Raw genomic sequence first — 11,564 nt, 5'->3', positions numbered from 1 at the left:
GCCACTTTCATAAAGTCAAGACATAAACTGACACATCAACAAGCATATATTTACAATATATTTATGTACAAATCAACACAAAGGCTGTATTCTACAATTTCTTTTAATAAGCTGAAATGGACGTTTGTGTGAAGTGCGCATCTGAGATCTTCAGGCTCAGCTTTACAGCCCAAAACTACAGGATAACAAAGAACCCATTAGTTTAATATTGCGTGAATCATTCCATTATACCCCTGCATTACTCAAGATTACCTTCCCAATGTGCCTCCTGCCTGGGTGTAGTATTTGTTGTAGTCTAGTCGCAACAGCAGCTGAGCCAGGTCAGAGTTTATCTGGTGGTTACGTACGCTGGAAAGAATCTTGAAGAGCAAGAACGACTGACGACTAAAACCCTGTCATGGGAAAATACGGCAATACTGTACTATTACAATCTTGATTTTGGATTAATTTTAGGATTGATTAAATCTATCAAAGTTACCTTAACAAGAATATCCAGTTGGCCAGCACCTCTTTCATCCAGAGGACCAAGGTTCTGACTAACTAGGGAACAGAAGTTGTGACAGAGATCCAGAATTTCATTCAGACAGTGAAACACCTAGGAGTGAAAGAAAGGTGGGGTCATATCGTGGAGCATGTTTTGATTGCTCTTTTGAGATAAGAGTTGATGTGCTATTAAAATGGCAGATTGCAGAAACTTTACAATTTAAGGTTTAAAAGAGGATGTGATCATGAACTATATTTGGGGCAAAAAAAAAACCTGTGAAAAAATTAATAATAATAAAACAAATAAAATGGCCCCTTTAAAGGTGCCAAAGAATGCATTAAAATAATGTTAAATTGTTCATAGAAGGTATTTAACTTTATTAAGTGTTTATTAAGAATGAGGAAACAAACGTGTTTGAAGCTCAGAATATGTTATTACCATGTACAGAACTCTTATAATTCATCTATGCCTAGGTAAATAATTTTTTTTATTTTATTGCACCTTTAAAGTCTGACAGAAAAATTTGATATTGACCACCCAGCCAAATTTGAATGATAAAAAAAAGTAAATAAGTAAATTAGTTATCAAAATCTCGAAAAAACAGACAGGATTCTCCGCTCTTGAATGCTGACGGCGTACCCAACGGCGTAATTTTTGGTTCAAAAACGTTCCCCTAAAGTTAGTTTTTGGTTCCCATAACGTTAGAGAAACGTTATTTTTAGGTTAGTTTAACGCCACCCTAACATTAGGGGAACATTATTCTAACGTTAAACTAACTTAAAAATAACATTCTATTTCTGTAAAGAAAACGTTCCTGGCTAACCACTGGATAATAACGTTCTGAGAACCCTCAGAGAACGTTCTGTATAAGTTATCTTTAGTTTTTTCTTAAATAACCACCCTGCAACGTTATGGGAATGTTATTTTACGGTTGCAAAAATAAAACCTAAAAATAATGTTTCCAGAACGTTATTATTTGGTTCCCAAAAACAAACATTAGGGTAATGTTTTGTGTTTGCTGGGAAGCTGCCGTCTCTCAACTTTTAAATGGTTGTGGCTAGAAGGTATACAAATATGACCAAAATCGTGTGAAATCTCACAGGCGTTTCATTCTAATTTTTATGCCACTCCTTAACCTAAACCCAACACTTCACGGGATTTAGGCTGTAGCTGTATGCCCTCTAGCCAGAACCCTTTCAAATACCAAATACTGCTACAACCTGAATGGATGCTTGCAATTGTGTTAGGGGTGGGGCCATAATGGGGGCTCTGGTGCAATAGAGCCCCAATTTTAGCTCCACCCGAATAATCCTTAAAACAATGTGGAAAAACTGATCAATTGTGTGACTTTAGTATTCAGTACTATGTCGTTCACAGTCTTTGTAACTTTTTTTTAGCAATACTTTCTAACATTCATGTGTTTAGAAACAATTCTCTGAAATTACATTGACTTTAATATTAAAGGCCAAAGTGGCAAAATGCAGTCTGTTCTAAATGCATTGCATGAATCATGGGATAAAGAAAGGTTTGTTCTGCACACTCACAGGCTTGAGCAGAATAAAAGACTGTGCGAGTAAATTGCTGAGAAAATGGTCATGGGCCAATCGGATGCTCTCAAAGTCTCGTGTGGAGTTGATCTGTTGTAAGAGCTGTGAAAACTGAGCCTCCAAAACGTCTATCTGATGAAGAATAAAGGAAATGTCATAAAATCATGAAACATTTTTGTTGAAATGAAAAGAAAGAAATTGATTCAAGATGATGCGCACCTGCATGTAATATTGAAGGTTATCCACCAAGAAAGCCATATGGTTGCGGAGTCTCCATTTAACTGCCTCTGTCTGGTTTGATTTGAGATGTTTGCGCTGCATCTGTAAGGCCCAGCAGTGCTGCAGCTCCGACTGGACTCGACGCACGCTCAACAGATAACGAAACACCACGTTATACCTACAATAAATGAAATAACAAGATAACAATATGCAGATTGCTGTGTATAAGTATACTCATGGCTTAAACAATGACTTACTTTTCCAATACAGCGGGCGTGAACAGAATATGCAGGGGCCATTGAACCTTGTAAGCCAATCCCAGTGCTGCCCAACCAGTGGGCGGAGCTTCACGAGGAGAAGTCTCCTGTGGAGGTGTTGTGCCCTCTCGATTCCCAGAAGCCTCTGCAAGTGACATGATCCATTTGGTGTGTACTGTATTAAATATGTTAATGTGTTTAAAACAAATGCAAAATAATTTGGTGCGGGTGATACCTTTGCTTTCCTTCCCTTGGTAGTCTATGGTGAGGTGCAGGAGGGGCAAAAGATTGTCATCGTCTAGCAGCACTTTGTGAGCTGCTTGCTGGAATGCCACATTGACATCTGAAAAATAAATAGCAAATTTTAGCAATAGTGAAAAGGAAGACTGAAGAAACTGATATTAGATTTGTTGTTTTTGCAATGTTATAGTGATCATATATAATTGTTTCTCAGTCTCTATAATAGAATACATACAGGAAATGTCTAAATAGTATTAAAAACTGTAAAAAAATGTAAACTGATGTGTGAAGTTTTTAGGGTAACCTCACATCCACTTGAGCAATTTCAGGAAACTGTAGGATCTCTTAAACCTTAAATAAAATTAAATCCTAATTTCTAATTTTAAAGAAATTTGTCTTTTTACTTCATTCTGCTCAAAAACGCTCAAGATGTGTTTAGTGCCAAGAGAGGTCACATTAAACACAAACAATACCAATAAAAGACATTAAGTCCTGAATTTTTATATTATATAAATATTTCCTGTATTTTCTGTTTATATCTTAATAAAATAGATTGAAAAATAAATATGGATGGACATTAAAACAACAAGTCTGGTGGTGGTGGCCTAAAGGGGGTCGCACACCGGCCGCGCAGCTCAGCACATTGCTTTCTATGAGTATACGCACACCGCCTGTCCGCGTCGCCCAGCTACGACTCAGGAAGTTGCTCAAATCCCTGTCGCGTCACAGTTTCCGGTTTACGATACCTCCGAGTTGTCCTAGACGTGACCCGGCGCAGCCGGTGTGCGACCCCCTTAAGACTTTTGCAAAGTACGGTATATAGGTACCGTGTTCAGTCACAGCAGATGGTGGGGTTTTTAACATGTGCTGAGCAAGGTCAATAAAGACCTGGTACAATTCCCCACGTCCCAACAAGTAAAAGTCCTTTATGATCTATGACAAAAGAAAAACAATTATTATAAAGGCAAAAAAGTATGTAGCATGTATAGTACATGAAAAACAAAAGAGTTTTATTCACCTTAAGCTGTCCCAAGAGATCAGATTCTTCAACCATTAATGTCCATAAGTGCTATAGGATAAAAAACACAATATTTATATTGATGTCAGGTAATGCTTTTAGACATATTATGTCAAATATATATATATATTTTTTTTGTTTCTGGAAATCAGATTTGATTATTTTCTGCACAGGGTTTGTAAGAGTCACCCTTGTAGACCATTTTAGGTATCAGACCAACCTCAGCAACCGTGCTCCGAATGCCATCAACGAGATTCTCAAAGTCAACCAGACTGAAGAGAGGCTGTTGTTTGAGCCTGTTGAGCTCTGCAGCAAACATGTCCTCCTGATGCTTCAGTATGGACCCTAAGCAGCCACACGAGGGCAGTGTTAGACAAGAAACCCCTCACAAATGCCTTAAGACCAGCAGCGGTCCTCCACTCACCTGCTCGGGATGGGCTCTGGTTGTGATTCTCAAACATTTGTACCGACTCCCCAACAAAGAGGATTTTTTCAGCTACTCGAACAGGGATGTACGAGGGAAGCATTTCGACACGTAGAGAGAACTGTTGCAGGGAGGGAGCCAGCATGTTTTCTTCCTCAATCAATCTCTACAGAAAGACACAGGAATGAACAGAAGACGATTTATATCAGCTCGAATGACATTACAACAGCCAGTACAGAAATGGATGTTCCTGTGGCACTTGCAACTCCAAGCTCATGGGTTAAATTCCTAGCGAATGCATACAAAACTCTGCAGCTTAAATGCACTTTAGATTGACTTTCAAATGCCATAAAAATCACAATTCATTCAGTACATATTAAAATTAAAGTAACATTCAGAAGACAACATGTTTGTCTTGTGGCGGCTACCATATATTTTAAAATTGAGGGATAGCTGTTGGTTGCAATATCACAATCTCCCCCCTAAATGCCGCTTAAATTTACATACACATCACCTTTAGTCTATCATAGGCTCTTCATAAATTCTGGCCTGAATAACAAAACCTCAGGAGAGTCATTTGTGACTCACCAGGTCCTGCAGCTCCCTCAGCTGTTTTCCACTCAGCCCACCGATACCCAGGTCTTCCTCCTCCTCCTCCTGGGAGGCTGCGGCTCCGCCCGCACTTGGGCCCTGCTTGACAAAAAACTCCTCACTCTTATCCAGCAGCAGCCCGTGCAGCATCCAAGCGGCCAGCTGCTTATACATAACGCCATGGCACACTGCAAGAATCCTGCAAAGAAATTGAGTGTCTTATGTTCAAGTGCCACACGCATATGATTGCATTGGGGTTGGAGATATGAGCTCACTTCTCTAAGGCCATCCTGACAGGAGGAAGACCTCCACAGCTGTGCTTGTAAACCGTCTCTAGGATCTGGCAGCCGTGAATCTATTAAAAGCAAATAAAAGTGTTATACAAAGTGTTTGCAGTCTTGCATGTTTCTAATAATTTTTTTTGAAAATTGGTGGCATGTATCATACTACCAACTTTTTGGGATTTGATGGTCTCCACAACAACTATCACAGACGGGAAGAGAAGCTGAAACTGAGCAACAGAATAACAACTTTAGGTTAGATCAAAATCATTTTGAAAAACCAGAAACAAAGAAAATCTAAGGACATAAATCAATATTGTTTATGAGTTTGATCCTAGGAAACAAATATTAACAACTAGTAAACCGCTTTAGCTAAAAGTGTCCATCAAATGCACACATGTTGACATACTGTAAATGAAAGGCCAGACTTTTTTGCTTTTGTAGGAATGAACATATCAAATATTAGGATATTATGCCATTTAAAGGAACAGTATGTAGGATTGTGGCCAAAACTGGTATTGCAATCACAAACCTTGTGGCTAAAACTGGTACTGCAATCACACAACTAGTGGCCAATATGCAAAATGACAACATAAACATCAGTTGAGGGCTGCAACTCCACTTTTTAAATGACAATATCCTTGCCAGGCCACTGATGTCAGTGATATAAATATTTGAAATGAAAATGAATTCTTAATGTCTATTGACATATCAGGGCCATTTTATGATTAATTGATATAAATTTCTTACATACTGTTCCTTTAAGTTAATTTTCCTTTAATTTTCCAAATCAACTTTCCAGAAAATTGTTTCTGATAGCTAGAAGATTGTACAGAAATGCTGACAATTAGGGCTGTCATGATTATGAAATTTGGCTGATGATTAACTCTAATAAATTGTGCCGATTATGACATTGAATTGCCTGTTTTATTGCTTTGACATTTAATTCTCATACATCTTTGTTTGTTCATAAAATAATACATAGCCAATCCTACTAAGGTCATATTAGTACTGGACCACATGTCTGTAGTGGCTGCAAAAAAATTAAATTCCTTACAAATCCTTAAGAATAGCATCCTCCATTTGGAAATCTATGTTTAATCTGGCAGTTCACACTGCTTATCAAAGTTTTGCAGCATTTCTTTAAATTTCTTTCTAAATTCCACTGTATTGAATGGCTTTGAAATGTATTGCCTGTCACTCAATTAAGGAGCTTCATCTGATACTGTCTCATTTATACAGGTGCTGCAGCTCCCCCTTGTGTTTTTAAAGAGATGTGCAATCATTGCGGTGATCTGAAATCATCACGATGAGGACAAACAATTGCGATTGTTACCGCCCTACTGACAATAGAAACATTTTTAAAAGTAGACTCCAAAGACTTTTAAACCCCACTCTAAACATACTGATCAATATAAGATAACACAAATAGAAGAAGAATATTTCAAAGAGGTTTGCATTACTTGCTCCAGCATGTAGTTCACATGAGAAATGGAGAGGTGTGGATCACCCAGAAACTGTTGGGAAAAAACTTAATATTGTTAGCAAATATTAATTATTAGCAAACATCATTATTTGCAACTAAATGTCAAACCTCTTTTTCTAGGTCCAGTAGTGCTTGTCGATATGGCTGAAGCATAGAGTTCAGTCCAGTGCAGAATGCCCGCAGGTAAATGCCATGAAGCCCAGACTGATTGGGCTCCTGTGTGAACACAGTCAAACCACAAAAGCATGTAAATATCACACTTCATCTTAATGTTATTGGCAAAAAAGAATGCAGAATAATATACCTGTTGGTGAACATGACCTGTGTGTTGCTCTATGAACTCCGTAAAACGCACATAATCGGTGCCCATTTTGCATAGTCGATTAAGGACACTGGTTTCACTTGGGTGGAGGAACGGCAGGTCCTGGGAAACCTAGGATGAGCAACACTTTGTGACGCATCTTATTTCATGCTGGTACAACTCTTTTAAGTGAGTAACATCCCACATATATGTCAATATATATTATATAAGCTTCTTCTTATTCTTTATTATTCAGTCCAAGTGTATATATTTTCTACTGTTCCCAACCTGTAATAAACCTACATAAAAATAAATCCATCATAATATACTTACATGCTTCAATGACAGAGTACAACTTTGAAGCCTATAAAATGAATTACTTAAAGCTAAAAGAGTATAGATTTCATTGTAAAACTGTCCTGAATGCTGATTGGTCAATCCATTACATTGAACAAATATTTATCGAATACAGTAACAATGATAATACTCTCATTTAACCATTTCTAAACGCGTTCTTAAGGATTTCCTACGTTTTTCTCTCTGACTCAAAGAAAATATGACAATCAGCAGATTGTACACCAACATAATACACTTAGATAGTAATGAATGCATCATAATACAAATATGTATCACTGACAGACTAATGCAAAAATACCTGCAATCCATTTCGTTTATTCCACGTGAATATTGTCCCAGGATAGCCACTTAAAGCCAGCAATAATTCATGAATCATGTTACTGTACACAGGAATAGCACAACAACAGAAATACAGAAACTTCACATCACGGTTCTCATCACAGCGCCAAAACCCCGCGTCGCACGTTGATGACGTAACAACCAGCGCGACAAGGGAAGTGATCGGCCAGCACTACTCAAACACTTCTAATAATATATTTTACTGCTTGAAACCGATGAAGAGACAACTGAGGAGATATCTTTAGAGGTAAATAGTGGAACTTTTAGATCAGAAGTCTGTTAGAAAGTTTATTGTGTTGTGTTCTTGTTGTTTTATTTGGTTATACATGTCTCGAGTCAGCGACATGTATTGCGTGAGATAATAACAAAGTTGTGATAAAGCAAGGTGGTAATCTTCATATCTGATTGATTTAATTATTTTATGTGACAACTAGTTTTATTATAATAAGATATGCAATGTCGATTCACAGTATGTAAAATCCCCAAACAACACTGAACTTAACACAAGCTTAGCACCCTGGGTAAAATGAGTTGACACTGATTGGTGTGTGAGTTGCCAAATCAAAAGCGTTATCGTGACAATCACTGATGTTTGTTTTTTTGTCTCTGGGTAACATTGCCTAGATTTACAGCCCTCACGACTCGAGTCCATTTTACACAATGGTTATTGACGCAGGTGGCACACTTTCTTATCTGTAGCCGTATTAACTTGAGAATTCTTGATTGTTTTGAATGGTTGTAGTGATGGCGGCGGGGAGGGGAGGAGATATTGTCTCAGAGTTCCTCAGTCAAAACCCCCATCTGGAAAACTGGGTGGAATCATTAAAAGGATACTGTGAGACGAATAAACAGTGGCATGCTAGACGAGAGTTTATCCTGCGGAATATGGAAATCTTTCCTACCATTCGTCCTGGGACTCCAAGTCAGAGTTTGGACAGACTACTCTCTCTTTCCATGGTTTGGGCGAACCATGTGTTTCTCGGTTGTCGGTAATTATAATTTTATGGATTTTTGGGATTTTGTATGTTGGTAAAAATCCATTTGTAATACAGTTATTGTGTGGTTTGTGCAGATATCCACAACCTGTAATGGACAAAGTAATGGAGATGGCAGAAGGAGTCACTGTACACGACGCCCCTGAGAGGAAGACTAGGGATGAAATCATGGGGAAAGCAAAAAGACCTGCCAGCTCTGGTAAAAAACAAATTTGAAGTCTAAAAAATAATTTAAATTTAAGAAGTATTAGATTACTTTGTAAAAGCAGGGCATTCCTGTCCTAGATGTCGATTGGTGAATCACTTGAGCAAATATATACAATACAGTAACAGGTACCAATAATGCTGTCATTTGGGTGATTCTCACGAAAACTTGGTTTTAAAAATGTCAAGCATAAAAATGTAAAAATTGCTTAAATTTACTTTTTTTCCCACCAGACATTGAAAAACAAAGTCTGGAGTAAATGGGAACATTAATTTAAACACTTTTACTTATCATTTAACACTTTTTGTAACATAATTAAAAAATAAGTCCTAAAAAAAGTCAGAAAACATCAACACTGACATATTTTCAAAATGACATGACAAACCTGAAAGAACATAATTTGGAGATTCTGCACATGCATTTAAAATCAAAGTATTATGCTTCTATTAATTAAATTAACATTTAATAAGCATCTGTTGCGGTAATGATAATCAAAATGTCGTGTAAGCATTCTGACAAGACAATATTTCAAATTAACTGTAAAAAATTATCTTACCTGGTACCCATCTTGAAGTAACTGGTCCATGTGCTTGGTCACTCAAAATCAAACTTTATTAAAATTCTGTATGTGTGCTTAAACTGTTCTCAAAAAGTGTTGCGGAGGATGAGAACATCAGGCATGGACACATCATTTTCCTAATTTTTCTTCATTATTATTATACATGAATATTCAGTAAATATTTTTTCTGTCATCTAAAGTAGTCTAGCAAAACATCCATTTATTTTTTTCTAAATATTTTTGTGTTAATTTGATTAAATTACAACATAAAGCATGTTCAAACACAGACACATTGCGGTAATGAGAATTTCAGCAGAAAATGAGATAAAATTGACAAATTATAAATTCTTATGTTGAAATCACACATTGTGCAAGGTAGAACACAGTATTCTGTTAATTCTGATGCTTTTTAATATTACTATATTACACATTTTATAGCTAAAATCATTAGTGCCGTGGTGTTTCAATGGTTTCGTGAGAATCACCCATTTAACCATCTTTAAAAACATTTTTGAGGACTAAATACGAATGTTTCCCTCCAAATCAGTGCAGAAAATTGACAAAGGCAGCAGATTTTGTCTGGTTTCACCAATATTGATAATAATAATTATTGCAAATTATTATTTTTTTGATGGTTGGTGTATTTTGGATGCAGATAACTCATAATTGCCAAATATTGGATGCAATCCCTTTAAAGGCATCTTTACATGTTTTCTTTTTATTTAAACAATCATTTTTTTAATCAGAATCTTAATGGATTCGGCAAATTTACTGTTCGGTTAATATCATTATCTCGGTTTTTGACGGAGGTGCCATTTAGCGGCTTTTGCATCTAAGCTCCTCATGTATTGGTTATCATTGCTTATTCACTGACATATTTTACTATTTAATTCCATTACAGGATGATTTTTAACACTTGGTTATTCTAAACTTTCTTCTGTATTTTGCAGCAGTGGATGGTGACCTCCAGGTAAAGAAAACAAAACCCAATGATTCAGACTCTAAAGCTCATGTAAAGAGCACAGTGAAAACAGGTCCTTCACCAGGGGCTCCTGCAGAACACCAGCCCTTTTTCAATCGACTCTACAAGGCCGTTGCATGGAAGCTCGTGGCCGCCGGCGGCTTCGGCCCCAACCTTGAACATTACGACATCCTGCGCAGTTGTGTGGAGTCATGCAAGGCCACTCTTAGCAGCGTGTTTGTTCCACTCAAAGACATTCCTGACCTGCCTACGGCACGTACCCAGAAAGAAGGGCAGGTATGTGAACTACGCTGCCACACCGTCTACATGGGTACAGGCTACGGACGTGACGAGTCTACCGCCAGAGCGATGGCCTCCAAGGAAGCGCTCAAAGTGTTTCAAGGGCAGAAAGTGACAGTGAAAATGTGTCGCCGCAGGTTCCAAGGAAGAGACGTAGAAGATTTGGTTCTGCTGGATGAAAAGCCCAGAGGTCAAGTTTTTCCCCCAGCTCTGTGCTACCCTTTTTAGGAAGACCAGCAGAGCTCCAGTCCTTAAGAATGGTATCAATGAAGATTTTCTCAATCTTAAATGTGTTCTTGTTTTGTTGAATGTAAATTCACGTTCAGCACACGGTGATAATCATTCAAAATGACACAATGAAGAAAGATTTATGCAGTGGTTTGTGAAAAGTTTTGTGCCTTGTTTACGGTTTTTGGTTGGCAGGTTTAATAAGGTTATACACCCGGTTCTATCTAAACTTAAAAATGCTGGACACTTGTTGGAAAATTGCAAATGGTTTATAGAAGCTGCTGTTTTAATTAGTAAAGCTCAATTAGGATTTGTTTTATTTATTGCTAAAAAATTACATTGAGAATAGTCTGCTAAAGCTAAAGCTGTAATATTTAAGTGTCCATCTAAAACAATATAACAATTTAGCAAGAAAAGCTAAAACTATTTTAATGTTTAGATTTTGTTTATTATCATTTTGAAGAACGAACATAAATCTGTTTCTTGCTACGAGCTTTTTAAGAATTTGATTGGAATTTGTTTATATACAAATTACAAAGCAACTTCTGTTAGCAGCATATTTATATTTTGCTCATAATTATTTTGTTAGATTTGACTGGCTTAATGTTTTGCCTTGCTTGTATTGAGCATATTTATTTACAAATACATGTGATAACCACTTTACTGGTCGTACACTGTCACAAAAGTGGGTAACCATCTTGTCATGGTCGTGGACCTTTAGACAGATTTGTTGTCAAATGTTTAAATAAAAACTACCATCTGTTTAAAAAAA

The 11,564-nt window shown here is 37.1% G+C and overlaps 2 protein-coding genes across 2 annotated transcripts; one reads left to right on the top strand and one right to left on the bottom strand.

Annotated features, from left to right (window-relative positions):
• Positions 1–85: 85 nt before the first annotated feature.
• tubgcp4 (tubulin gamma complex component 4) lies at positions 86–7,671 on the bottom strand. Its single transcript, XM_065289176.1, has 18 exons — positions 7,504–7,671; positions 6,852–6,980; positions 6,656–6,763; positions 6,525–6,578; positions 5,235–5,291; positions 5,056–5,135; positions 4,778–4,979; positions 4,190–4,355; positions 3,986–4,110; positions 3,766–3,816; positions 3,575–3,680; positions 2,743–2,850; positions 2,508–2,652; positions 2,251–2,428; positions 2,029–2,163; positions 479–595; positions 253–392; positions 86–175 (listed from the first exon to the last, which is right to left on the bottom strand). The coding sequence occupies exons 1-18, from the start codon at positions 7,579–7,581 to the stop codon at positions 163–165; spliced, it is 1,992 nt and encodes a 663-aa protein (XP_065145248.1). The 5' UTR covers positions 7,582–7,671; the 3' UTR covers positions 86–162.
• cdkn2aip (CDKN2A interacting protein) lies at positions 7,665–11,564 on the top strand. The gene is made up of 4 exons (XM_065289177.1): positions 7,665–7,791; positions 8,287–8,533; positions 8,617–8,738; positions 10,254–11,564. The coding sequence occupies exons 2-4, from the start codon at positions 8,289–8,291 to the stop codon at positions 10,790–10,792; spliced, it is 906 nt and encodes a 301-aa protein (XP_065145249.1). The 5' UTR covers positions 7,665–7,791; positions 8,287–8,288; the 3' UTR covers positions 10,793–11,564.

The sequence above is a fragment of the Paramisgurnus dabryanus genome, chromosome 2 (assembly GCF_030506205.2).
Source record: "Paramisgurnus dabryanus chromosome 2, PD_genome_1.1, whole genome shotgun sequence".
Taxonomy (NCBI): domain Eukaryota; kingdom Metazoa; phylum Chordata; class Actinopteri; order Cypriniformes; family Cobitidae; genus Paramisgurnus; species Paramisgurnus dabryanus.
The sequence above is the reverse complement of the archived record's forward strand: the minus strand, read 5'-3'. Positions and strand labels throughout refer to the sequence as shown.